Source organism: Lithobates pipiens, unplaced genomic scaffold (genome assembly GCF_037356315.1).
Source record: "Lithobates pipiens isolate NorthernLeopardFrog02 unplaced genomic scaffold, aLitPip1_a1.2 Scaffold_8, whole genome shotgun sequence".
NCBI lineage: Eukaryota > Metazoa > Chordata > Amphibia > Anura > Ranidae > Lithobates > Lithobates pipiens.
In genome coordinates this window covers 574,364,110-574,388,242 of record NW_027507903.1, presented here as the reverse complement: position 1 = coordinate 574,388,242, position 24,133 = coordinate 574,364,110, and the positions used below count along the sequence as shown (strand labels likewise).

At 41.9% G+C, this 24,133-nt stretch overlaps 1 protein-coding gene across 3 annotated transcripts in view; it reads left to right on the top strand.

Annotated features, from left to right (window-relative positions):
* The window catches only part of ICAM3 (intercellular adhesion molecule 3), a 124,620-nt gene that overhangs the window by 40,762 nt on the left and 59,725 nt on the right, over window positions 1-24,133 (top strand). For 2 of the 3 annotated variants that reach the window (XR_013270402.1, XM_077470200.1), the window contains exons 2-4: window positions 3,443-3,703; window positions 7,575-7,889; window positions 22,998-23,273. Coding sequence is in view for 2 of the 3 variants with exons in the window: in XM_077470200.1 (XP_077326326.1) it covers window positions 3,443-3,703; window positions 7,575-7,889; window positions 22,998-23,273 (852 nt within the window). In the remaining variant the exon portion in view is untranslated. The remainder of the gene's footprint in view (window positions 1-3,442; window positions 3,704-7,574; window positions 7,890-22,997; window positions 23,274-24,133) is intronic. The other variant, XM_077470201.1, reaches the window with a different exon arrangement.

The window sequence follows — 24,133 nt, the reverse complement described above, 5'->3', positions numbered from 1 at the left end:
CAGCTATCTGTTTTTCAGATGGACCCCATTTGACCCTCCATTCTCCTCTAGTGGTGGATGTAAATGGACCCAGCTACCTCTTGGTCTGATCTGATCCAGCAAAAAATAAATAAAATGTAAGGTGATCCATTCCTCTCCATCTGGCCGGAGTAGATCGGAGGGCAGTTGGGTGTGAATGGACAAATGGTCCATTTACATCCGGCTGCCCATAGAACAGAGTAGGCTGTGTCCCTGTCCTGTCTGCATAAGCAGAGTGGGCATGGGCCTGTCATCTGGCCGCTCTGCTAAGCTCAACAGGGAATCAGCAGACGGAATCCCCCGCTGAGAAAAAATAGGATGCGACCCATGTGAAGAGGGAAGTGGAAAGAGAGGTGGATCTGTGTCTCTTGATTGAAGGGTTGTGAGCAGTCTGAGGATTTGTGTGGCTGGTTGGCCGGCTGATTGCTGCTTCCTGTTGCTAAACTTGCTCTCCACAGGATATCTTACTTCCATATGTCTGTTTAATTGCAGTCTATGTGAGTAGTTTTTTTTTAGCATTTTTAATAAAATTATCCAGAAGCTATCACACCATGAGATTTCCTGTGCTCTTTTTATGTATCCATCTGAGGGATTTTTGAAGGGAGAGTAGAGGAAGTGGTAGATAACAGCCTGACCCTTGACATGAGCCTAGTCTGCCTAATCTGTTCCTAGATAGGCATAAGGGTCTGCTATGGTAAGTGCAACCCTTGATTGTGGTGGAGGGAGCACTTTTTGATGTAACTTACCCAAGCACCTTTGAAGAAATACTTGGTAGAGGACATTTTTAGACAACACTCCATTGGACTTTGTATTGTTGTGGACATTTGTTGATTTTTTTTTTTATCATGGTGGATTCTTTTGTCTTTGTGATAGACACATTCATTTGAAGAGTAGATTTTGTTAGCACTGATATATTTATTAATTATTTGTTTTCTTTGCTGTATTTTGTGTTTTTGATATTCACGCTGTAGCTGTTTACATACAGCATCTGTGCCACTTTCCCATTTTTAAGGGGGTTTAATTGATATTATTTATTATTCATTATTGTTCATAGTGTGGTAGGGTATATTGATTTATTTATTTTTACTTATCAATTAACATTGGACTCCAGCACACACAGCTCACTATGCAGTAACCACACCACCAATTGGTATTGCTCTCCAGCAAACACAGCTCACTCCCGGTATACAGTACTTATGATGTATTGCAAGCAATAATGGTTTTAGGTAAATTTTTCTTTTAATTAATTTCTTTTTATTTTTTATTATTAATTCTTTAATTTAATTAATTTCTTTTTATTTTTTTTAGTTTGTAAGTTTTCAAACCATATATATATATATATATATATATATATATATATATATATATATATATATATATATATACGGTATATATAAATAATTTATTTGTTATTTTTTAAATTTTAGTTCAATACAATCTTTGCTTTACAAATGAACCTCTCAGAGTACTATGAGTTTTCTGAAGACAGATGGCATTAAAATGTTTTCCTTGCATGCACCTTGTATCTAATTGCATCTTCCCATGGAGATGTCAGTACAGAAGATCAGAGGAATCGGTGCTGAGACCACAATTTGTGTAAATTTATGATTGAGCTATTGTGGTCTGTAAACAACTTTTTGTTCAACAGTTGAGCTAAGCAGAGCCTTGAAAATGTGTGAAAATTATCTGATATGTAGCCACCTGCTGTCTACATAATAAGATAAAATATTAATATGCAATATTTACCTAAAATACATTATGATAAAATAATATAAAATTAACAGAAGAACAGAGGAATCAGTGCTCAGACCACAATTTGTGTAAATTTATGATTGAGCTATTGTGGTCTGTAAACAACATGATTGTTGACAGTTGAGCTTTAACATACCAACAAATATTCAGCGCAGATAAGTAGAATAAGAAATGTGAACGTTGCTAGCTGAACACTACAAGGATAATTCAAACAAGCCCCAAAAGTCATAAATAATAAAATCAGTGCAGCGCAACAGTATAATTCAATCACAGTCCCAATATGTGAGATAGTCCTCCTCCATGTGCAAAGTGATTGATCTCAAAACAAGACAGTGATAAGGGTGAATGCAGCCCGTCCACCACAGATAGTCCTAGCTGCTCACCTCAATGATTCAACCTGAAAAGGTCACATAGCATGTATCCCACACCATGGGGCATCAATAACCAGCACTCAAGCAGCGATGTATGGGACAATCTCGCCACCGGGTAAATATAGCACTTTACTTTGTAAAGTGCTATATTTACCTGGTGGCGAGATCATCCCATTCATATGCAATATTTACCTAAAATATATTATGATAAAGTAATATAAAATTATACAATTATTATATAAAATAATTTTCATATTTAATGTTATAATTGTATATTTTAAATTTTATAGATAGGCATTATCTGCCAGAAATGTACTCAGCTCCTAATTTCCTGTTGTGTGCTGACAAGACACATCATTTTAGCATGCTCCCCCAACTCCCCCCTCCTAGTCCCCCCCCTGCCCCTTCCTACCTCAAACCCTCTCCTCCCCTCCTAGCACAAATGATACCCCTAAAGGACTAGTGACAGCAGCACAGAGGAGGAAAGAGCCAAGAAGTGTGGGTTGTGCTCTCTTGTCCCCCCACCCAAGCTCATCGCCCTCCTCTACATTCCAATCTGAGCCTGACCCTCTGTTAACTCCTGAGATAGAGGAGGGAGAAGAGCACTGTTAAAGTGGTTGTAAACCCTTACAACCAACTTTGACCTACAGGTAAGCCTAGATTAAGGCTTACCTGTAGGTCCAAGAAATATCTCCTAAACCTACACGGTTTAGGAGATATTTGCCGATCAGGGTTTACTTCCTCTTTAACTTCTGTGTAAAGAGGAGACAGAGATCTTAGCCTGCACCTCCTCCCAACTCTCTCCTCCACTCTGTACTATTGTCAGCAAAACAGAAAGAATAACATAATCAGTTGGTAGGACGCAGGCAGCCAGCTTGGCTTTCTGTTTTGCTGACAATAGTTCAGAGTGGAGGAGAGAGCCAGGAGGAGGTGCAGGCTGAGCTCTCTGCCTCCTCTGTACATGGGAGTTAACAATGCTCGGCTCCCTCCTCTATCTCAGGGGTCTACAGAGGACCGCTCAAATGGGGCTGTTGCTGCAGCACCTCTGAGGACTCTTTGAGACATCTGAAAAAAAACACTGATTTCGACTATTTGAGATAACACAGGAAGTGTGCACAAGACAGGTCTGATTTTCTGGCAGAATCAACAGGTATTTTTTCACATATCAACCAGATATAACAATACACTTTCAATGGTGAATTTAACAGGTCAAATGGGAACCAATAAGAGAATTTTATTAACACGGTTTGCTTACACTTTAATGTATGTAATGTAATGTACACTTTTTTGTACAATTTCAGGCTGGTCCCAGAAGCAGTGTGAGGTGCAGGTTGTCAGCACTCAGGTATTTGCACCATTTGATGAGTGGGTCCTGTTAAATTGTACTTACACCTGTTCCAAACCTAGCTGGGAGTCCAGACTACAAAAGAAGAACATAACAGAAGGAGAGCACTGGGTGTCCACAGAGGTTCTTGTCAATGACTGGGAAACATCCAGAATATCTTGTATATCAGACGATGAGGAGAACGTGCTGGAATCCATTGTGACAGTGGCAGCATATGGTATGTGGAATATTGTTCATTGTATTTTATTTTCTGCTCAGAATAATGGAAATGGTTTGCATCACATCAAAGAGTATTTCACATAACGTAAAAAGAAAGGACAGTGGAGGACATGAATCAAAACTGCCTTATAGTTTACACTGGAGAGACACATTTATTTTCCGTATGCATTTTCTTAATAAATTGGCCAAAAACAAACGTGTTTATGTTCAAGAAATAAAAATGAGTGCTTACAGTTGTGGCACAACTGAGAAAATAGTTGTACAGTTGCAATTTGGCTACAGTTTTCAGTAAAACTGAAGCTGTTATTTTGTCAGTAAAAGAAACCGAAAGATTCATGCTAACATTTTTTCATGCAAAATGCACAATATTTAATATGCAATTGTGTTAATAAATGTTAATAAATGTCCTCCAATGTGTTTTCAGTGAGCAAAAATTGAGTTGTCATTGCAGTGTTTGCTTAAGTGACAATTTCCCTTCATCTGAACCTGTCTTTATATAAGCCTCATGTAATATCTCACAGCAGCTCTTACCCCTTTCACATGGGGTAGATTCCACTCTGTTCAGCAGGGGAACAGCTCACAGATCCCCTGCTGATTGGAGCAGAGTGGGCAGATGACATCTCTGCGCATAGTGAAAACACATGGCAGAGCCCACTTGCTCTATGGGCAACTGGGAGCAAACTAATTTTGCTGTCCGTTTACACCTGACTACCCTCTAATACGATTCACCTAATTGGAAGAGGACGTATTCCCTTCTGATCTTTCTTGGACCCGGAATTCCACAAGTCCATTTACACCTGCCTGACAGGCAAAACTAATCAGAATGGCAATGTGAAAGGGGCCTTAGACTGGGAGAGGGAGGGCCACATCCCAGTTTAAAGTGAGTGGGAGAATAGGGTGACAACCTCATCAGTGTCTGCTGCTCCTTCATAGTCCATCCAAAGGCTAAAGTGGATCCTAAACAAGGTTGTATTGCTTAACTGAAATGAAGTCAAAGATCTGGCTGCATTGAAATAGACACTTGAGGCCATGTGCACCTGCACAGAGGGATGGTGTGCCCTGGGTTTAGTTGTAGGGCTTACATTGAATTTACATTCACTAAATAACAACAGATTTTTCAGGTATTTAAAGCAATATTTTTGTTGTAAATTATTTTTTAGCCATGATAAGTATATACAACAGGATATAAATGTTATGTACTCTGAAAATGTGAAAGCCTAAATGTATGGCAGAAAATCTAGGGCCAAAACAACTGCTTTTCAGAAGTTATAAATAAACACAAAGTCAGAGATTGTGTGATGAATGAAACCATTTATACTCAGACATCGCAAAGAATTTACTACTACATATACACATACTATAAAGGATAATGACCATGCCTCGGAATTTACCATTTAAAACAAACTTGTATTGTGCCAATATATATATACTAAATAACAGGTTTGTTTTCTTGTCAAGACCCATTAAAAGGATTTGTACTGTGGATGTTGTGCCCAAAAGGGAAAAGCAGAGGACAATGGACTAACCTGTATTACCTGTGGTCTACCTGCAGCTGATATTTCCCCATTATTGACTTACCATGTCTTGTTCCAAGTTGTGCAGCCATCTTGGTAGAGGTAGAGTTTTGCTTTTTAGGGCTGGTTCACACCAGATGCAGTCCAGTTTGTTTTTATTCTGCTTAAAAAACGCATGGACAGTGTTTAACATGGATTCCAATGGCCCTAGTTCACACCAGTACACGTAGTGTGTTTAAGGGCAGTCAACAAAAGTAGAACACTTTACCTTTTTCTGTAGGGAACGCATCTGGAACGTGGCAAAATGCAAATACACTAGAACACATGTCCTCAGTTGAGATTAAGAAAAAAGAGGAGAAAAAACACCCCAGAACACATCGAAAATGGGCAGACAGAAACACTTCAAGAATGCAGAAAATGTGGTGGTAACTGGCCCTGAATGACAGGCCTGGCCCCCCGATAACTGGATAGCTGACGACTGATGTGATAGTGATAAAGTAGCAGCAAGAGAGATGAAGGCAACACAGAGGCACAAAAAGAAGATGCATAAGCAGGGAGATTCTTCTACTGCAGGGCCTTGGGCACAGCTTTTTCTCCAGCAAGGAGAACAGTGAGCAGCTCAGTAGTAACATTACCAAATCTCATGAGGAACAGGCTTAGGCCCAATTAGAATTTCAAAATCACCCAAAGAGTGTTCTAAATACCTGAATCTGCTTTAGTCATATGTTACCCAGGATGTGTACACAACCCCCCGCTTCTACATAACAGCACTCATTTCTGGCAGTTGGTCACTCAGTTACCAAAGGTTGTGTTTTGGTTAGGTGAGGGGTTGGGGTGAAAGTGTAATGTGTTCCACCACATTAGAAATGCCAGCTATAAATGGCTTTCTGCATGCAGCAAAAAATTGAGTGTATGGTTAGTAAATCTGCTTAAAGTTCTTCACTGTAAAGCAAACCAATTTAATTTCCCATTACAGGTAAAAAGAAAATAAAGTAAATTGTATCTAAAAGCAAAACACTTTTTTCTTTTTATTGAGCAGGGAAGAGTTTAGAGCCTATCTGTGCCACCACTGGAGACATTCGCTCTCTCAATTTTGACTGGTGACCATTGCCATTGGGATTGAAAATAAGGAAAAAAACAAATAATTGAGTTATCATTAAGCATGTAATGGGGGAAGAAGTCTTTCTATGGAGAGATTTTTTTCTTATTTCATGTTGTATTTCTTGGCCAGAAAGAAAAAAATAAATCTCCCCAATGGGACACAGATGGCAGAAAAACTGAGAGGATTAGAACTGTTCTCTACTCCATCCATAATTAATAAAATGTTAAACAATTCTGTTTAGTTTATTCATAAATGATATAGAGGTTGGTATAGATAACTCAATCTCAGTTTTTGCGGATGACACAAAAATGAGCAGTCAATAATTTCACATCAGGATATAGAAATGTTACAGAAACACCTGAACAAAATAATGGGGTGGCAAATGAGGTTTCACGAGGAGAAATGTAAAATCTAAAAACATAAATGTAAACTACTCACTAGGGGGAGAACCTCTGGGGGAATCAAGGATGGAGAAAGATCTGGGCATCCTAGTAAAAGACAGGCTGAGCAATAGCATGCTATGTCAAGCTGCAGCTAGCAAAGCTGGAAGAATATTAGCATGCATAAAAAAGGGGATATACTCCAGGGATAAAACTATAATCCTGCCACTGGTTAGGCCACATCTGGAATATTCCCTCCAGTTATGGTCACCAGTCTTCAGAAGGGATGTGCTGGAGCTGGAGAGAGTCCAAAGAAGGGCAACTAAATTAATAAGGGGACTGAAGGACCTTAATTACGAGGAACGACTAAAAGCACTAAATTAATTTTTTCTGGAGAAAAGACGCTTGAGAGGAGATATGATAGCTATTTATAAATACCTCAATGTTGATCCCAGTATAGGAGAAAAAATGATTCAGTCTCAGGGAGTTTAAGAGGACACGGGCCACACAATGAGATTGGAGGAGAAGCGGTTTACCTTAAGCTGCGTAGGGTTTTTTTTCACTGTCAGGGCAATAAGGAATTGGTGGTGGTGGCAGCGGGAAGTATTAATATTTTTAAAGGACTCTTGGATATGCATCTTAAAGAACACAACATGGATATGGGAAATGATTATTGACATTGACACACCTACACCTACACAGGTTGAACTAGATGGACTATTGTTTTTATTCATCCTTACCTACTATGTAACTATGTTTAAAATAACACCAAATGAGCTGATTTTGAGTTTGTGGGCATGAACCCTGGGATTCACAGTCAAAACCTGTAAATTCAAAGGTAAATGAATAACTTTATTCAATTTATTTTATTAGCGCTTCCAAGTAAAGTGACAATTGACCTGGAAGAAGAGCTGGAGGAGGGACAACGACATGAGGTCACCTGCACTGTGTTTGACGTGGCACCTTTGGCCAATCTCAAGATTTCTGTGATCAGAGAAGGGAATGTGATCCGCACACAAACATTTGCAGACGACACCATGACAGGCAAACAGACTCTGTCTGAGTCATTTTACTTTGAACCCAACCGAAGGGACAACCTTCAAGACTTCTACTGTCAGGCCACCTTAGAGCTTGGGACAGCCGAGGATTACATAGTACAGTCTGAGAAAATCAATGTGAAAACATTTGGTGAGTACTGCTATTCATGTTCATTGCATAACATTTCGCAGAAGTAAAACAAAAGCTTTTTATGATGGCTCAGGGTGAGTTATCCCCAGAGTGCTATAGAGCATTCTGTAAAGTTGCAGAGCTTTTCATGAAATTGCAGAGGGCTCCATGAAATTGTAGCATGCACCATTAATGTACAGAGCGCTCCATAATTTTGCAGAACACTCCACAACTTGGCAGAATGCTCCATAAATTTGCAAAGTGGCCCCTAAATTTGCAGAGCACACCATAATTTTTCATAATGTTCCATAACATTGCACAATGCCCTCTTAATTTGCACAGAGTGCTGGGACTGTGGTGGGATTTATGTCTTTCTATTGTTGTGAAGTATAAGTATTAGTATTGTGAATTCTCTGTTGCAGTCCCATTCCTTTACCTCTGCATCTGACAGTGTTTTAAGACTCCCTGATGAAGTCAGTGCAGCAGTGGATTAAGGATTTAATTGGTCATGCGAAGGTTCATGCATTGGGGTCACCATATACAGTCATTAGTGTTTTGCGTCTGATGGGTTTGGAAGGCGATGTTTGAATAGGATCTCAGGCAGTGGTATACCCTTTGTAAATTACTAACATGATGCTGAGAGATAACATCAAAACAATGCTTCCAGTCACAAGGAATATGCACACATATTGTTTTTGATAATTTAATGATAATAATGAAGAAGTTATGAATAAGAATGAATAAGACGTTTTTGGAGAGCAATACAAAAGATAGCATTGTCAATCAGTTTCTAAAAAAAAAAAAAAAGTCTATAGACTTGCAAATTTGTAATTGACTTACAAGGAGCATGAGTGCAGAACCCTTTTTCGTTTTCCCATGGGTCCCTCTACAGTCAGTGGCCCATGACAGCCACCCATTCTGTCCCTAATTACAGTGTATTCTACCAATAGGTTCATTTGGCAGACAGGTTTCTTCTGGCATCCACCTTTTACTTTGGTTCAACTCCTACAATAATTCCAACTATTACTCCACCTATAACTTTGAACATGTGATACCTAAATCCTTAAAGAGGAACTGCAGTCTGCTCACATAATTTGTAATACAAACATCTTTGCCATTCAAAAGCTTCCCTCCAATCACTTTGCATATTATTTATATATACTGTGATTCTGTAATTGCCAAATATGCTGCAGAAATCTCTCTCCACTGAGTCTGGCTGCATCCATTTTAACTGTGGGCAGCTGAAGCTGCTGCCTGTTCACTTCCTGGATTTACACAAACATACAGAGGCACACCTCCAGCTCTGCAGCTCTCATTGGCCCTCTTATGACTCACCCCCCCCCCCCCCGCCTGACAAACTCTCACTAGAGCGTGAGAGCTGTGCATGATGTCATAAGCCTAGGCTAATGACCAGACAAGACACAGGAAGTGGGATGTATAAGGTATTTACTGGCAGAAAATAAAAATTTTAATTATCCAAAGGTAAAACAACAAGGGCAGAAGATTTAATAGATAGAAAGATGAAAACAATGATTAAAGGTTCGCTTTAACATCACATCTAGATTGTCATAACTTTCTTTCAAGGCAAATGATGATTGTCCAAGAAAAGGATGAGAAGAGTGCAACTCAAACAAATAACAACGATCCTAGACTTCCTGGCACTAAATTGATTGAATTACAGTATCTTACAAAAGTGAGTACACCCCTCACATTTTTGTAAACATTTGATTATATCTTTTCATTTGATAACACTGAAGAAATTACACTTTGCTACAATGTACAGTAGTGAGTGTACAGCTTGTATACCAGTGTAAACTTGCTGCACTGCCTTAACCCTCTTGGGCCCAATTAGCCATATTCCCTCTCCAGTGTCAAATGACTCGTTAGTTTTACAAGGTCTCAGGTGAGGAGCAAGTGTGTTAAATTTGGTGTTATCCCTCTAAGGCTGCTTTCACACTGGGGCGGTATTCAGGCGTTACAGCGCTAAAAATAGCGCCTGTGTAGCGCCTGAAAAAAACCGGCCCCTTTCACTCCAGTGTGAAAGCCGGAGGGCTTTCACACTGGAGCGATGCGCTGGCAGGACGGTGAAAAAAGTCCTGCTAGCCGCATCTTTGCAGCGGTGAAGGAGCGGTGTATTCACCGCTCCTAAACCGCTCCTACCCATTGAAATCAATGGGACACCGCGGCAATACCGCCGGCAAAGCGCCACTGCAGCGGCGCTTTGCGGGCGGGTTTAACCCTTTTTCGGCCGCTAGCGGGGGTTAAAACCACCCCGCTAGCGCCCGCAGACCGCTGCTAAAACGACGGTAAAGCGCCGCTAAAAATAGCGGCACTTTACCGCCGACGCTGCTCCCGCCCCAGTGTGAAAGCAGCCTTACTCTCTCATATTGGTCACTGGAAGTTCAACATGGCACCTCATGGCAAAGAACTCCCTGAGGATCTGAAAAAAAGAATTGTTACTCTACCTAAAGATGGCCTAGGCTATAAGAAGATTGCCAAGACCCTGAAACTGAGCTGCAGCACAGTGGCCAAGATCTTACAGCAGTTTAACAGAACAGGTTCCACTCAGAACAGGCCTCGCCATGGTCCACCAAAGAAGTTGAGTGCACATGTTCAGCGTCATATCCAGAGGTTGTCTTTGTGAAATATACGTATGAGTGCTGCCAGCATTGCTGCAGAGGTTGAAGGGGTGGGGGGTCAGCCTATCAGTGCTCAGACCATACGCCGCACGCTGCATCAAATTGGTCTGCATGGCTGTCATCCCAGAAGGAAGCCTCTTCTAAAGATGATGCACAAGAAAGCCCACAAACAGTTTGTTGAAGACAAGTAGACTAAGGACATGGATTACTGGAATCATGTCCTGTGGTCTGATGAGACCGAGATAAACTTATTTAGTTCAGATGGTTTCAAACTTGTGTGGCAGCAACCAGGTGAGGAGTACAAAGTCAAGTGTGTCTTGCCTACAGTCAGACATGGTGGTGGGAGTGTCATGGTCTGGGGCTGCATAAGTCCTGCTGGCACTGGGGAGCTACAGTTCATTGAGGGAATCATGAATACCAACATGTACTGTGACATACTGAAGCAGAGCATGATCCCCTCCCTTTGGAGACTGAGCGGCAGGGCAGTATTCCAACATGATAACCACCCCAAATGCACCTCCAAGACAACCACTGCCTTGCTAAAGAAGCTGAGGGTAAAGGTGATGGACTGGCCAAGCATGTCTCCAGACCTAAACCGTATTGAGCATCTGTGGGGCATCCGCAAACAGAAGGTGTTGGAGAGCAAGGTCTCTAACATCCACCAGCTTCGTGATGTCGTCACGGAGGAATGCAGGAGGACTCCAGTGGTAAACTCCATGCCCAATAGGGTTAAGGCAGTGCTGGAAAATAATGGTGGCCAAACAAAATATTGACACTTTGAGCCCAATTTCACTTAGGGGTGTACTCACTTTTGTTGCCAGCGGTTTAGACATTAATAGCTGTGTGTTGAGTTATTTTGAGGGGACAGCAAATTTACACTGTTATACAAACTGTACACTCACTACTTTACATTGTAGCAAAGTGTCATTTCTTCAGTGTTGTCACATTACAAGTAAAATAAAATATTTACAAAAATGTGAGGGGTGTACTCACTTTTGTGAGATACTGTATATAATTGAAACAGGGGCTTTTGCAAACTTTTTTTTAAAACTGTTCAATATCTTCTTTAACCACTTGCTTACTGGGCACTTAAACCCCCCTCCTGCCCAGACCAATTTTCAGCTTTCAGCGCTGATGCAATTTGAATGACAATTGCGCGGTCATACAACACTGTACCCAAATGAAATTTTTATCATTTTTTTCCCCACAAATAGAGCTTTCTTTTGGTGGTATTTAGTCACAGCTCGGAGTTTTATTTTTTGCTAAACAAACAAAAAAAGATGCAAAAAAAAAAAAATAATGTTTTAATAGTTTGTTATACAATTTTGCAAACGGGTCATTTTTCTCCTTCATTGAAGTGCGCTGATTAGGCGGCACTGATGGCTGCATTGGTGGGCACTGATGGGCTGCATTGGTGGGCACTGATAGGCTGCATTGGTGGGCACTGATAGGCTGCACTGGTGGGCACTGATAGGCATAGTTAAGGCGGCACTAATAGGCACAGATAAGGCGGCACCGATTGGCACAGATAAGGCAGCACTGATGGGCAAAGATGGGCACAGATAAGATGGCATGGATGGGTGGCACGGATAAGTGGCACGGATGGGTGGCACGGATAGGCACTGATAGGTACCACTGATAGATGGGACTGATGGGCACTGATAGGTGGCACTGATAGGTGGCTCTGATAGGTGGCACTGCTGGGCACTGATGGGCGGCACTGCTGGGCATTGATGGGCGGCACTGCTGGGCACTGATGGGCGGCACTGGGGTGCAGCACCTTTAAGGAAGATTGTGGGCACTGTGGGTGGCACTGTTGGTGGCACTGCTGGATGGCACTGTGGGTGGCATTGTGGGTGGCACTGTGGGTGGCACTGTGGGTGGCGCTGTGGGCACTATGGGCACTGCTGGGTGGCACTGATGGGGGGCACTTACTTTCATTCAGGATGGCACTGCGGTGGGCAGGTGGGCACTGGCAGGAGGCAGGTGGTCAGCTGTATTACTGGCCGTGATCGGGACTGATGTCCCGATCACGGCCGCCGGTGATCGGCTTTTTTTTTCTCTCCTCGCGCTGTCAGCGCGAGGAGGAATAATAGCCGATTACCGGCTCCGTTCTGTCACATGATCAGCTGTCATTGGCTGACAGCTGATCACGTGATAAGGGGTCGGGATCGACCCCTTGCACGGATCGGTGATCAGGCGAGTCTCGTGGACTCGCCGATCACAGAGCGCGCCGCGCGCGCCCCTCAGGGGGCGCGCAGGCCGCTCGTAACCGGGACGACGTCAATAGACGTAGTCCCGGAAAAGTAGATCCGCGCTAATGCCGTCATTTGGCAATAGCGCGGATCTCAAGTGGTTAAGAAAAGCATTTCTTCCTAGGTGCAAATTGAGTGCACTCTCAGAAAAATGCAGTGGCATCAGTCAATGACATGACCAACATCAGTCAATGACATGACCAACACAGCGATTTATTCCCGGTTATCAGTCTAGACCAGTGACGATGAACCTCTCATGTTTTGGAACTACATTTCCTATGATGCTTGACTACACTGCAGAGTGCATGAGCATCATGGGAAATGTAGTTCCAAAACATCTGGGGTGCCAAGGTTCGCCATCACTGGTCTAGACCAACAGCAAGAAAAGTGCAGAGCTACATGAGGGATCATGCAGAACAACATTAATATAAAAACTGTTGAAATAAAGAGTTTAACAAGCTTTTAGCAGACTTTAGCTCAAATACTAATGCTAACAAGATAAATCATTATATTTCCAAGGATAGAGGACTGTTCTATATCAGAAATAAAATGCTGGCATTAGATCAGTTGTTTTAAGGGCTGGCATCTTGACACTGGCATCTTGACACTGTGTAATTTCAGTGGTGGACTGTTTTAGCTGACAGATTGTGTAAGCTGTAATAGAAGTGGATAAGCAACACTGGAATTACATTTAGAGATAAGCAAACGACGGGTCGAATGTTGGGTGGCATCGGTTGGTTCAATAGAAACCGGCTAATATTCGACCCGTGTGTACTGAAGTTGGCCTGACAGAAGCCGGATGTTTGGCCGGCTTCTGTCAGAGGGGCATGACCAAAATAGGTCTGCCGACCGGCTGACCATTGTTCTGGCAGGAGGGCCAACTCCCTGTCAGAACAAAATAGAACAGCAGGGGAGATTGCTGTACTAACGTCGGATAGCTAGTAAAGCGGCTCCTCCTGAGCTTTTTTTTTTACTCAGCCCTGCTGGGTTGAACAAAAAAACTACTAGTGTGTACAAGGCATTAGAGTCAGGGTTTAGTGGATAGGGTAAAGTGACACTGTCACTTTGCCCATTCAGGCCAATGTGAGAATGTCTGCCCACCCCCCCTCCCCAACATGTATACTTACTTACCCATGCTTCTCTCCACCTACCCATTGCAGAATCTCCCATCTATGTCTCTGTGTTGATTGGTGTTGGAGCTTAGACAGGGGATGATATCATAGTACCTCCCAAGTTATATTGTTTGGGCCTGAATCAGGTCTGGCCCAAATTATGTAGCATAGGGAAGGCCGCATGCTCCACAATAGCTGGAAGCACTGCTAACATAGTGAGAGCTCCGACAGTGTAGGAATGTGGCAAGGAAGAGTGGCTGGGTCAGTGTACTGTACTGGGGGTGACCTACAGTGCCTGGAAAAAGTATTCACACCCCTTGAAATTTTCCACATTTTGTCATGTTACAACCAAAAATGTAAATGTATTTTATTGGGATTTTATGTGATAGACCAACACAAAGTGGCACATAATTGGGAAGTGGAAGGAAAATGATAAATGTTTTTCAAAATGTTTTACAAATAAATATCTGAAAAGTATGGCATGCATTTGTATTCAGACCCCTTTACTCTGATACCCCTAACTAACATCTAGTGGAACCAATTGCCTTCAGAAGTCACCTAATTAGTAAATAGAGTCCACCTGTGTGTAATTTAATCTTAATATAAATACAGCTGTTCTTTGAAGCCCTCAGAGGTTTGTTAGAGAACCTTAGTGAACAAACAGATCAGGGATAAAGTTGTGGAGAAGTTTAAAGCATAGTTGGGTTGTAAAAAAATATCCCAATCTCACGGGGCACTATTCATACCATCATCTGAAAATGGAAAGAGTTTACCTACAAAGACATGGCGGTTCACCTAAGCTGACAGGCTGGGCAAGGAGAGCATTAATCATAGAAACAGCCAAATCCACAACACAAGTGGGAGAATCTGTCCTCAGGGCAACTATTAGTCCTGCACTCTACAATCTGGACTTTAGGGAAGAGGGGCAAGAAGAAAGCCATTGTTGAAAGAAAGCCATAAGAAGTCCCTTTTGCAGTTTGCGAGAAGCCATGTGGGGGACACAGCAAACATGGGGAAGAAGGTGCTCTGGTCAGACTGAAGGAAATGTAGATTGTCTAAAGGTGATTTCTTAACCCCTTCATGTCTGTCAAAGTGTGACGTTCAATCCCCACACAGGCCTGGGAGATTAGTCCATTGAGACAATGACACAAAACAACAAAGTCTCTCCGAGCAAATCTAATCTTTATTCTTTGGTGTGAATATTTAAAGGGGGCTTTCAGAAAGTACCACCCTTTGAACGTGTCATACAGATTATCCAATCATGTACAAGTACAGCCTACAATAAAAGTGAAACTAGCAATTCCTCAAAATCATGTGCTTTCCAAGAAACGAAACAACTAAATAAGATAACAGTAACATGGGAAACGAAACTAGACTAGCAAAACTTGAGCATACATTTTGTGAGGTGGATGTTAGAGAGAGACACAAAATGGAAACCAAATTTCTTAAAGAATGAAAGCGGTTAAGCTAAATATCCCTTCACTCCCCTCTTAGATCATATAAGATGATCTCTACATTCTATGTTGTGTCTTAATACTTCTTTGGGGTTGTGGCGTTGATTGCCTGATGACTCTTCATATATGTCATGTAGGATAGAACCTTATCAGGAGATTGAAGGCGTGCAACTATGCAAGTGCAACACTTAAAGCAGAGGTAAAGAATCAGAGCAAGGATAAATATCATAACAATAACAAGGACAATGTCTTTTAACCATCAAAATATACCTCCAAGCCCAAATCCTGCATTGGCAAATGGGCTCCATGTTTTAGCAATGTCCCTAGCTTCCTGCTGGAGCTGACTTCTAAGGGATGTCCCCTTTTATCACCCCCTACCACTCCCATGACAGGTACCAAGTATGCAAGGTAACACCATCCCTTAAAATGAAGGGGCACCCAGGGATAACACACTTTCCCACAACATACATAAATACTTTGTCCTAGTGCAAAAGGTCTCTTAGCGACAATGTACTTGTCCTGTGTCGCGATTATTGGTGCAATATTTCACCTACATTTTTAGGGAAAGAAGAAAAGTTATGCAAAGTTCAGTTTAGCCCTGGGTCAGATACTTGAAACAGTGAGCAGGCATTCCCACATCTTGATGTTAAATATTGACCTGCTGCAGAAAGAAGGGTTAGTCTGTGTCTCATTCCCTAAATTAAAACACCAATCAGGGGAATGACTTCTACCTACTATTAGAAAGGTAACAAAGTTGTTTATGTACAGAGTGGATATGTTAGTCAGGAATACAGGAGGAGGAGTCTCCTTGAGAAAGGAGGAAATATTTAAAGGTACAGACAAAAGGGAAATTCAGGCAGTGCTAGGATGTAATTTGTTACATATCCTACATTTCCCCCCCCCTGATTTTTTCCCGAGCATAAGCATACTTAAATTTCAGCAAAAGCATCTTATCAGTAAAACTATCTCCAGTCTCTCTCTTGATTCTAGCTTGGGAGGACCTTCTTCCAGTTGGCAAAGGTTCCTCCTGTGGCCTTTCTTATTTTGTCTTTTTTTAATTGTTCTGTTCATTCTTTCTCTTATCCCTGAGCTTTGAGGGTGGTAGGGAATGTGAAACTTCCATTCTATCTTGAGAGTTTTTACCAAGTCCTGGCAGACCCTTGATACAAATGTAGGTCCATTGTCTGAGTTTATTTGAAGTGGGCATCCCCATCGAGGAATGATTTCCTGAATGAGGATCCTCACTACTGTTTGTGCATCTTATTTTATGGTTACAAAAAGTTCAACTCATCTTGAGAAAATGTTCACAATTACCAAAAGATATTTCTGTCTTTTGCCTAGTTTGGGCATGTGTGTGAAGTCAATCTGCAAATGTGTAAAAGGAGTGTTTGGCCTTGTGTGGGTTGCTCCTGATGCATGTGATGCATCTTGATACATAATCTTTAATCCTTCAGGAAAGTTCTGGAAAATAAAAATCTTTCTCCAATAGTTCACAAGTGGCCTTCCAGCCTCTGTGACCTATTCCATGGTACTGGGAAATAAAAAGTGATGCACTAGCTACTGGTATACATGGCTTCCCCTCTTTGCAGAGAAGTCCAGTCTTTGGATCTTTCTGCACACTTATTTTGTCCCAATCCCTGAGATCAGCTTCTTCTGCACATCCCTGCAAATCTGAAAGAACCTGATCATAGAAGGGCAATTCTGGGGCTAACATGGGCATTTAGATCTGTGCATTTTGTGAAATATCAGCTTGTTTAGCAGCTAAACCAGCCAGAGCATTTCCCTTGGCTATCTGTTTGTTGGCCTGTGTGTGTTCTGTAGTGCTGTGAAAGATAAATCAGACCTGGGTGATGTGTCTTGGTGAATGAGGTTTATGCAATCATGTTGTGGCACAACCTCATCCTGCTCTCATTTTAATTCTAAAGGGCATTTAAGATTGGTGCTGGTCCTGCAGTGGGAGAAGCATATTTGATGTGCAATTTTGGATTAGACACCAGGATCACCTCATAGCCGCTCAACCTCTGAGCAGACATGTGCTGTGTATGTACATTTTTCAAAAGGATTGATACATTGTTGGTGGTGTGAAGTGTCGTGTCGTGCCCCAGAGTGAAAGAAGTGGTCATCTGAACCATCATCACACAGGACACGAGAGCTCCGAGACACACAGGCATGCCCTAAACCTGCACCGGAACCATCTTTGAGGAAAAAAAAAACAATAGGGCGCAACTTGCCTCCATGCTCCTGAGCGAGGACACCTGACAAAGTCTTACAATTTTCCCTTGCAAACAAATGAAATTTTTTTCCATAATTAGGGAGGCCGAGCCCTGGAGCCATTACCATAGCATTTTTCAAATACACAAAAGCATTGCACATTTCATCTGACCATTTTATACAGTCTGGCATGTCTGAACCTATGGCTTGTCTCAGGAGATTGTCATAGTAGGAACAGTCAGGAATTTATTGGCGGCAGTAACCAATCATACCAAGAAAGGTAAGCATGTCTTTCTTAGTAAGTGGGCGGGGCAGACCCACAAGAACCCTAGCTCTTTTGTGATTGACTTTCCTTTCTTCTTTTGAGAGTACACAACCAAGATATGCAACCATTTCCTGACACCATTGCAATAATTTCTTTGACACTTTGTGACCACTTTCAAAAAAACATTTCAAAAGATCCCTCCCATCCTCCAGGGCGGCCACCGAGTAGAACTGCAGATGAGGAGCCACATACTGCAGCAGGGATGAACAGTGTCCTGGTATCCAAGCTCTGAGAGTAGTTTGGAGGACAATGGAATAGACTGCAGAGGAGTCTACATAGCCCTGGGGCATTCTACACCATATATGTTCGTTAGAAAGCAAAGATTGGTTGTGTCTCCTCATCCACAGGGACGGAAATAAAAAAAGCATTCAATAAATCAATCACAGTAAAATACTCTGCATCCTGTGGTATGGCAGTATTGATGACACATCAGGCACTATTGGGGCAATCGGTACCATTAGGCTATTGATGGCCCTTAGGTCTTGTACAAACCTATAGTCACCATTTGCCTTCTTACTGGGTTAATGTTAATGTAGGGCGAGACAATTTCCCTCTTGGTTGTCTCTGTGTGTAACCCCCTCTTTGTCCTTGCCCCCTCCCTTTTATAAAATTTACCCCTTTTATTTCCTGAGAAATCATTTAGATAATGTGTCTGAACTGGTGTTTGCTTAAGGATGTCAAAACATCCTGCAGCATCCTTCGCTGTCAGAAATCAGTTATTGTGCTTGTAGCCCACTCTGATATTTACTGTGTGTCCTCATGTAATGAAGTCTTTCATGAAACTCTTATCTGGTTGTGGAATGTAAGGGGGAGGAGGGGGGCGCATGGTACATGCATAGAAAACATTGATTTAACCCTTAAATCCACCATCTCATGTCTCTGTTAAACCCATTGTGGACAATGTTGTGGCTAGGATGCTATAGGGAGCCCCGGTCCAGCCGGGGATCTCCACAGCATGTTTATTTTCATCCTTATTTTTCTTTCTAAACATTCTGACTTTTATTTCCTTTACTTTCTTATTTATTTATTTATTTATTTAATTATTTTTTTGGCAAAATGCTAACAAGCACTTCTTATGGCCAGAGGTTCCCCTGATCACAAGCAAGCTTTGTGCATTATTACTTTTCTTATTTTTATAACCAAACAATTTTTATTTATATTTCAAATTTTTGGCAGCATGCCAACAGGTTCAAACGGTACTTTCAATTGCTGTAGTACCAATGTCGCAAACAATTCCTCACTATCTATTACGGTCAGTGAGATATTAGCACTTGAACCCTGTTGGCAAAAAGCCAAATGTCCAAATTTTGCATCTGGATTCCCCTGTGCAAGAGATGTCAGTAGCAAAAATAATTATTCAAATAGCATGTTTTGATCAAAAGTTAGCCTCAGAGTATACTACCGACTATGCCAATTCATGTATTACCTTAAGAGAGTGTTATTAACACTGCTACTATGCTCACTATCTCATACATTGGAGTCAAAACATTCATATGTAAATCATTAAGAGAAAACATAAATACATCACCGGATACTGTAGCATCGCTCTACGTTTCCGTTGGGGAACTTCCATCAATCACAAAAAGGAGCCGGGAGTTCACCGCAAGACGCGTCTGTCGCCTTTTATTTACGTACCCTTATAACACAGTGCAGTGGAAAGCGTCGTCTTACCTTACAACGCTGACAAATTCCACACAAACAGTTAACAGATCATCTTATAAACTTCTACAGGCGATAGGAAGATAAGCAAAGAGAAGGGTTTTGTCCGTCACACTTTAGCAGACTTTTTCTTATAATTACAGTACTGTATAAATCATTTTCCTGCGAACTTCTCAGAGTCCGTGAAAGCCCCCCCAGAGCTTTCTCCTTGTTCACACGGGAACAAGTGCTGCTTCTTAAAGCAGTCTTATTAAATGAACTTCTCGGAGTCCATTAAAGCCCACCCAAGGCTTCTCTACCTGTTCACACGGGAACAGGTGCTGCTTCTTAAAGCAGTCTTATTAAATGAACTTCTCAGAGTCCATTAAAGCCCACCCAAGGCTTTATCACTGTTAACTCAGAACAGCTTTTTTTACTGCTTCTCAGAGCAGTTAAACTTATCAACGAGGTCTGAAAACAACTTCTACATTTTCAGGTTCAAAGAACGATTTCTGAATAGATGTCACAGTGAGAAATACATATATCAATTCAACTCACCATATAGACATATATTATAATCGACCCCGGACGAGCCCCCAAACTGAAGGAAATGTAGATTGTCTAAAGGTGATTTCTTAACCCCTTCATGTCTGTCAAAGTGTGACGTTCAATCCCCACACAGGCCTGGGAGATTAGCCCATTGAGACAATGACACAAAACAACAAAGTCTCTCCGAGCAAATCTAATCTTTATTCTTTGGTGTGAATATTTAAAGGGGGCTTTCAGAAAGTACCACCCTTTGAACGTGTCATACAGATTATCCAATCATATACAAGTACAGCCTACAATAAAAGTGAAACTAGCAATTCCTCAAAATCATGTGCTTTCCAAGAAACGAAACAACTAAATAAGATAACAGTAACATGGGAAACGAAACTAGACTAGCAAAACTTGAGCATACATTTTGTGAGGTGGATGTTAGAGAGAGACACAAAATGGAAACCAAATTTCTTAAAGAATGAAAGCGGTTAAGCTAAATATCCCTTCACAGACGAGACCAAAATTTATTTTTTTGGCCTAAAAGTAAAACGCTATGTGTGTCGGGAAAACTAACACTGCACATCACCCTGAACACACCATTCCCACCTTAAAAACATGGTAGTGGTAGCATCATGATGTGGGGATGCTTTTTTTCAGCAGGGGCAGGGAAGCTGGTCAGAGTTGATGGGGAGATGGATGGAGCCAAATACAGGGCCATCTTAGACGAAAACCTTTAATGCCGCGTACACACGACTGGACTTTCCGGCAGACTAAGTCAGACGGAATCAGTCCGTGGGAAAATCCAGTCGTGTGTGGGCTAATCCGATCATTTTTCATTAAAAAAAATCAGACGGACATAGAAATAGAACATGTTTCAAATCTGTCCGATGGACTCAATTCCTATTGGGAAAACTGTTCGTCTGTATGCTGGTCCGACGGACCAAATACGACACAAGGGAAGCTATTGGCTACTGACTATTGAACTTCCTTTTTTAGTCCCGTCTTACGTCATCATGTTCAAAACTAACGGACGTAGTCCGTTCGGGTGTGGCCAAGTCCATTCGTTCGGAAAGTCCGTTGGAACTCCACCGGAAGTCCATCAGACCTAGTCTGCCAGAAAAGGACTTGAGACTGAGGTGGAGGTTCACTTTCCAGCAGGACAACAACCCTAAACATACAGCCAGAGCTACAATGGAATGGTTTAGATCAAAACACATTCATGTGTTAGAATGGTTAAGTCAAAATCCAGACCTGAATTCAACTGAGAATCTGTGGCAAGATTAAAAAATTGCTGTTCACAGACACTCTACATCCAATCTGACAGAGCTTGAGCTATTTTGCAAAGAAGAATAGGCAAAAATATCACTCTGTAGATGTTCAAAGCTGGTAGAGACATCCCCAAAAAGACTTGCAGCTGTAATTGCAGTGACAGGTGGTTCTACAAAGTATTAATTCAGGGGTGCTGAATACAAATGCACGCCACACTTTTCCGATATTTAACATTTTGAAAACAATTTATCATTTTCCTTCCACTTCACAATTATGTGCCACTTTGTGTTGAACTATCACATAAAATTGCAACAAAATACATTTAAGTTTTTGGTTGTAACATGACAAAATGTGGAAAATTTCAAATGGTATAAATAAGTTTTCAAGTAATTTGCCCTGAATGAATAAAGTGACAGTGTCTCTGAGATGTGTATGAATGAAATTAAGTGTTGGGTGGGGGTAAGTGTTACAGGCTCACTTTAGAGGTGTCAAGATGGGTTAAAGTGGTTGTATACTCATTTTTTTAACTTTTACCTACAGTAAAGCCTATAATAAGGCTTACCTGTAGGTAAAAAAAAATATCTCCTAAACCTGTACGGTTTAGGAGATATTCCCCTCGGTATGCGCCGCTGACTGCAGCGGCGCATGCGCACAAGGGGATTCTCGGCTGAAAGCTCGGCAGTGGCCGGACCCGGCCGGGATGAAAATCTCCCGCGCGCATGCACAGGAGTGACGATATCGCAGCTCCGGCCACTCACAGCGCCGGAGCCGCGATACCCGGAGGAAACACAGAGGGAGCATGTCAGCTCCCTCGGTGTGGATCGGACCAGATGTCGGGGCCTCGTTCTAAGGTAAGTATTTCATAATGAGCTAGTATGCGGTGCATACTAGCTCATTATGCCTTTTTCCTTTGCAGGTAGAAAAATTTAAGAAAAAAACATCTGCGGGTTTACTCCCGCTTTAAGGGAAATTGTGAAGGGCACTCTTTAGATTCACTTTAGAATTTAGGGACAGTTTTTGAATTTTAGGATTCTTGGTTATCAGTGCCAACATGTCTATGCTAGGAATTACTGGCCCTAGTCCCAAAAAGCAAATTAACTATTTGACTCAAATGTGTGGGTTTGCAACAGAAAGTATAGGTTGTTCCAAAACTATCATCATCACCTTAAAGGGGTTGTAAAGGTTCTTTTTTATTTTCTAAATAGGTTCCTTTAAGCTAGTGCATTGTTGGTTCACTTACCTTTTCCTTCGATTTCCCTTCTAAAAGTTTTTTTTTACTTTGTTTTCTTTGTCTGAATTTCTCACTACCTGTTCTTCCTCAGTAAGCTATTCTAGCTGACTAAACACTGCTCGGACGATGGTGTGAAGTTTACTGAGGAGAAACAGGAAGTGAGAAATTCAGACAAAGAAAAAAAACATTTAGAAGGGAAATCGAAGGAAAAAGTAAGTGAACCAACAATGCACTAGCTTAAAGGAATCTATTTAAAACATAAAAAACGCAGCTTTACAACCCCTTTAAAAAAAAAAAAAACATAAAACAATGAATACAAAAAAAGTTTAGTTTTTTTGTTATTTAAGGCAGATTCTGTGGACCACATTCGTTTGCTGTCACTATTCTTTGTATCTGTTTTATCCTTTACTAAAACTCTTTGTTCTAAACTTACTTTCTGATATCTTTTTCCTCAGCAAGGCCAGACTTTCCAACTATCTCAATAAAACCTGGTACAACTGTCAAAGAAGGTGAATCCGTAACCCTGACTTGCCATTCTGAGGGATTACCAGAACCCGAGTACTCTTGGGAGCTTCCTACTGATGCTCATGTGACTTACTCACAGGATAAAAGTATTGTTAATATAGCCAAAGTCACTTTTGCGCACAATGGTAGCTACGTGTGTATGGCCAAGAATAAACATGGAAGAGTTCGTGAGCAGAAATTATTAGACATTATAAAAAACCCTGGAGGTAAGCAAGTAGTCCTAATTATATCACCAATAATTTGATGGGGGGACGACAGGGATGGATGAAATGTTTCTATAACATTGTCAAAGCCATTATAGTCAAAAGCACAGTGGTAGCACAAGGCAGTCACTCAATTGTTTTTCTCATAAATACTAGTTCCACAAAAAATGTACATACCTAGTGACAGGGCCGAATCCAGGGGGGCAGGGGGGACATGTGCCCCAGGCGCCAACTTCAGAGGGACACTGCTCACCCTGGGAGTCAAGGAGCCAAATTGAGAGATGTCGGCACTCACCAGCTGCCAGCTTACACCAGCAGGGATATGGCTATGGCGGCTGCCAGCCAGTTGGATCGTGCTGGACTGTCAGTCAGACTCACTGAATGGAGCTGATCTGCTGCCTCTGCCTGCATCTGAAGAGGGAGGCCGAACTGGTCGGCTGCTTGATATGACTCTGAGCCGAACCCCAGAGCCCACACCACAAAGCGCCGATCTCAGGGCAGGGGGAGCCAGTATCAGGACCTGCTGGGCTGCTGCTGTGGTGTTCCTTCCTGCAGAGATCCGGCTTGAGGAGTGAGCGAGAATCAGTCCTGCTGAACCAGGAGACAGCAGCAGTACCCGTGGTTGGGGCTGACACAGTGACACTGCCCCATGATCCATCCATCCATGTCTTTCTAGAAGGGATCAACAGACCCCCAAGGCGGCTGCAGGATTAAATGCCCAGGGAGATCCCCTCTCTCTTTAGGAATCTGTGAATCCAGAGCTTATGATCCGCAACCTGGGGTGGGTTGTCGATCAGCTGGTGGCTGTGGTCATCTGACTCAGCTCTGTCGTTTCTAAGAGTTGGGAATGTGATCTGAGTTCT